Raw genomic sequence first — 5,092 nt, 5'->3', positions numbered from 1 at the left:
AATGAGAATTCCCAGGTAGGACTGTATGGGGCAATTAGGATGAAGCCTTTTTCCCTCTTAGCCCCATAGATGTTAAGACTGTGCTTAGGGAACAGATCATGTTGTTTCAGTATCACAATGGGAGCCAAGTGCTACTCTATTTTGACACCAATGATTTGGAAGAAAAAGAAATTGGATACCTTGAATGTGGATATGATAAGGTCTTCAGAAGCCCAGAATTATTAGAAATGTTTAGAATTGAAATGACAAGTCCTTTTAACTTGTAAACAAATATCAGTCTCCATAACTAATAGAAGCAAAAAAAAAAAATGGAGTCCACTTGTATTCTTGTTGTGACATGGAAATAGTTCTGAGGCCCCAAAGGGAGATGACCACTGAGGGTTTAGGCCAGGCATGATTGGTCCTTTTCTTGCTCTGACCTCACAAGGAGCCATTGTGAGGAATCTTCAAACAGCGGGTATATAAGAAAGTGGCCAGGGCTGGGTTTTTGTCCACAAGTACAGGAAGCTCTTGGTGGTGACCTGTCGGACTCCCAGATAGTTAGTGCTTTTGGTGGTTGGTGGTTGGTATTCGGTGGTTGGTGGTTGGTGGTTGGTGGTTGGTGCTGTGGTCTTTGGCTTTTGGTTTTTTGATTTGGGTTTGTTGTTTTGCTTTGTTTTGGTTTTTGGTTTTGCTTTGTTGTTTTGGCTTGTTATTTTTTTTTAAGGTAGCATCCTTAGTTGGTGTTCCTGCTTAGGATGTTTAGCCAGAGTAGTGAGAGTAGTGAGAGTAGAGTAGCAGCACTGCAGGTGCCAGGCTCCTGCAGCGTGGCAGCCTTCATGGAGCACTATGAGTTCCTGAAGGTCATCGGGCGTGGTGGGTATGGCCAGGTGAGCCTAGCCCTCCATCGCCTCTCAGGGGCACAGGTGGCAGTGAAAGCCCTGGCACTGGAAGTGGAGAACATTCCGGCCTTCAACGAGCCCAAGATCATGATGAGTCTGGAGCACCCCAACGTGGTCCAGCTGTTTCACGTGATTGGCACCGAGAGCACCATCTACATGGTGATGGAGCACGTAGGTGGGGGACGACTGCTTGATCACATCACACGTGGCATGCAGGTGGAGGAGGTCCGGAGGGTTTTCAGGCAGATCGTGGGTGCCGTGGGCTACCTCCATGACAAGGGCATCGTGCACCGAGACCTCAAGCCAGAGAACATCATGCTGGATACCAGAGGCCAAGTCAAGCTGATCGACTTTGGTGCCGCCACGTGGTTCAGCGCTGGGGAGAAGCTGAGGCGGGTCTGGGGCACACTCCCATACCTTGCCCCTGAAGGTGTCTTGCGGCAAGAGTATGAGGGACCCCCGATGGACGTCTGGAGCCTGGGGGTCATCTTGTATTTTATGTTGACACGGAGCCTCCCATTTGACTCCACCTCCTCTGAGGACCTGCTGACGCGGATCACTCACGCCAGGTACCAGGTCCCTGACTCAGTGCCTGTGGGAGCCCGAAGGCTCATCCACAGCATACTGACCGTGAAGCCCCCGAAGCGGCCCACAGTCAAGCAAATCTCTCGGCACCCATGGCTGAAGCAGGGTGGGGAGCGTGTACCCCAACAGTGTAGTGAGGCTCTTCCCAAACACCCAGACCCCCAAATAATGGCGCTCCTGGTTGACCATGGTCTCGATCCATACCAAACCTGGCTATCTCTGGCCAAGAGAAAGTTTGATGCGGGGATGGCCAACTACTTGATTCTGCAGCACCAGAAGAGCCAGGGGGGAGAGCGCATGTACCCAGCGAAGCCTGTGCCTCGCAGGCTTCGGCTTTCCTCTTGTCCTGCCGGCCTTTCCCAGGGCCCTGTGCTCCCCACGAGGAGCACGAGTGAGCCTGCCCTTGGAGCCTTGCCCTTGCCCCATAAGCACCAGCTGCCTGAGGAAGCCAAACAGCCAGGGCAGGTGGGCATCAGAAGGGCCAGCCTGCCTGCTCCTCCTCTGGACTTGCAGCCTGCTGAGGCCCCGCCTCCTGACGAAGCCTCCCAGTCCAGCTCGCTCTCCTACTTGCCCAACCGCTGGAAGCGCCTGGTCAGGTTAGTAGAGACAGTCCGCAGCAGTTCCGCCCAAGATGTATCCCCAGAGCAACCCCGAGAACCCAGGAAGAGCTGGACCAGGAGGATCGCTAACTGTGTCCAAAGACTGTGCTGTTGCATGCCACGTGTCCGTGTCCGCAATAGAGTGTTTCCAAGGGTTCGCAGGAAAAGTGAGCCAGAGCCGGATCAGGAGACCTTTTCTGGCTCCGAGTTCGAAGTGGAGAGCTGAGCCACACAGGACCAGTGGCCAGCCTGCGATTCCTCTGCCCCCACCTGCCGAAGACACCAGACACTCTTCTGCCTGGGACACTTCACCCTGCCCTGCCCCCTTTCCCTTCTCCCGTTCTTCGGACATGTTTCTTGATACATTGATTTTTGGACAAATTGTATAATAAAATTTTTATTGCGAAATTTTTGAAAAATGCTCTGATTCAAATGAGGGTCTGCTCTCCAAGAAAAGAGGGTCCTCAGGGTGGGTCAGGTCCCACCAGCCATCATCTCCCAGGCCTGGACCACTGTGCCTCCCTCTACAGTGTAGACTCCCTTGCCCTTAGAATAGATGAGGACTCACTTGTCTTGAGCCAGTGTAGAACATTCACTTGCTTTCACCTAGTACAGACTGGCTTCTGTTGATCCAGTGTGCATGGAGTCTCTCCCATTGAGCCATTGTAGACATGACCTTTAGCTGGTGACCATGGTGACGAGGAATACCTCCAAGAAGGCATGGAAGACCTCAGTGTTCCAGGCATTCTTCATGATACTGTGTGTAGGGAAGGTAGGGAAGGAAGAGTTGGCCAGTACAGCAGTGGCTGGGTGCCTCAGAACCTGCCATGCAGCCGCCTCACTCAAAATTGTCATGACTGTTGCTATGGGACAGAGTACTCAGGATTTCAGGACTGGAGGGTCAGTTCATCCTATGGATGCAATTATCCATTAAGGCAAGGTGCACCCACAAGGATTTACTTACCTTTGGATTCTATTCCTAGGCTTGTCAAAGGTGACAGCCTGGGTACCTTGTTTCTCTGACATGTCCATTGGTCTGGCACCAGGAGCTACACTGACACCAGCTTCCGGCTCTTGCCCTTTGTGGTCAGAAATGTATACTATGTGAAACTGTCATCTTTGTGTAGTGGTCTGTAACCAAGAGGTCTGTCACCTCCTTGGTTACATTTCTAATTTTCATAATTTTTTTGAAGTTATGGAACATCTTTGCAGCAGATTCATTATTGGAGTAAAGGAAATTGACTCTTCTACGTGTGTTGATCTTCTATCCTGCTAATTTGGTAATATCTTTCTCTTACCTAATTAGTTTGGATACAGTTAATGGTCTATGTTGAATCATAGTGGTGAGGGGAGAATGGACATGTTTTCCTTATTCTTGGTTTTAGAGCAAATGTTTTCAGTTTTTCTCCATTCAGAATGATCTTGGCCCTTGGTTTGTCATATACAGACTTTAAGATGTCGAGGGAAGTTCCTTCTGTCCTTAGTTTCTCTTGTTATAAAAATGAATGGGTAGTGGCCTTTGGCAAATGCATCTTCATATCTATCAATGTAATCCTGTGATTCTTGTTCTGAATTCTAATTATGTGGTTTGTTACATTGATTTCTGCATGTCTTCAACTGATTAATTTTCTTCTCTGTGACCTTGATGTGTGACATTATTAGATTATTTTTTTCTCTATGACCTTGAGTTGTAACATTAGTTAGCTCTATGGTATTTTTGGTATATTATATATTTTTTAAAAAAAGTTAACAAAAATCTATGACAGTGTGAAGAGAACTTAAATTTTTAGCAATGGGTTTCTATATTTTTTAAAAACATTATATAAGTTGTCTTCACTCTGTCACATAGATTTTTGTTATATCTCTATTCTGATTTCTTTCTAAGGTTTCTTTTCTACAATTCATTTCTCTTGTGAATGTGTAGCATTTAATGTTGAATTGTAGGTGCTGGAATTCCTTTATTATTCCTTTATTATATTTCATCCATTATTAACTATGCAAGGAGGACTCTGTCTTTATTTGTGTTTCCTAACATTGACTATTCATATTAGGAACTTCCCTAAACATCTTAAAGCCTATATATGACAAACCAAAGGCCAACATTATTCTGAACAGAGAAAAACTGATAACATTTCCTCTAAAACAGATGTGATTACAAAGTGAATTGCTTTGTCAATGAATGAAATATTTTATTGATGTCTTTAAGATCCATTTAATTCATTGTTTTTGAAATATTTTTAGTTCTAAATAATCTTTATGTCTAGATGACATATGTAATGGTTAGAGAGTTTTGTTTAAATCCCCCAGTAATTTTGTATTTTGATCTATTTCCTTCTTTATATTGATAAGAGTTTGCTTTCTGTATGCAGAAGCACAGTTGTTTGGAGCATAAATATTTATTATCAGTATATCTTGTTGCTGGATTTTCCCCTCGCCGGTTTGAAGAAATCTTCTTTGTCTCCTTTAATTAATTTTGACTTGAAGTCTACTTTGACATTAGAGGAGCTACCCCTGCTTCCTTGCTTTTTCCATTTTCATGCATATCTCTGTCTCTAAGGTGAGTGTTTTGTAGGCAACATGTTGCTTTGTATTGTTTTTTTTTAATGCAAACTGCTAATATGAGTTTTGCTTTCATTATTATTATAGAAAGATGATTTTTATTTCCTGCCATTTCAATTTATTTCTAATGCTAAATTCAAACTTGGTTATCCTTTAATGGGACTATTCTATTGTATTCATCTCTTTTATTTTTATGTATTTTCTCTGCATGAAATATTCCATCAAGGACATTTGGCAGTGCAGACTACCTGGTTACAAATTATTTTGGTTTCTGCTTATTGTGAAGGATCTAATCCTGTTTGGAAGCTGTTTTATTCCAAGACTTAGCATGTATCTTTCCATGCTCTCCTATCTTTTAGCGTCTATGTTGAGATATCAGTTGAAATCCAAATGGGTTTACCTCTGAATGTGACCTGATGTATTTTTTTGTGTGGCATTTTCTATTAGGCACTTTTCTATATATTTTTC

General features: G+C 44.4%; 1 protein-coding gene across 1 annotated transcript; it reads left to right on the top strand.

Annotated features, from left to right (window-relative positions):
- Positions 1 to 737: 737 nt before the first annotated feature.
- LOC144365137 (sperm motility kinase 2B-like) lies at positions 738 to 2,291 on the top strand. Its single transcript, XM_078015948.1, has one exon. It carries the CDS (start codon positions 738 to 740, stop codon positions 2,289 to 2,291), a length of 1,554 nt encoding a protein of 517 aa, XP_077872074.1.
- The last annotated feature ends 2,801 nt before the right edge of the window (positions 2,292 to 5,092 follow it).

This window comes from Ictidomys tridecemlineatus, chromosome 6 (assembly GCF_052094955.1).
Source record: "Ictidomys tridecemlineatus isolate mIctTri1 chromosome 6, mIctTri1.hap1, whole genome shotgun sequence".
In the NCBI taxonomy this organism is placed as follows: domain Eukaryota; kingdom Metazoa; phylum Chordata; class Mammalia; order Rodentia; family Sciuridae; genus Ictidomys; species Ictidomys tridecemlineatus.
The sequence above is the reverse complement of the archived record's forward strand: the minus strand, read 5'-3'. Positions and strand labels throughout refer to the sequence as shown.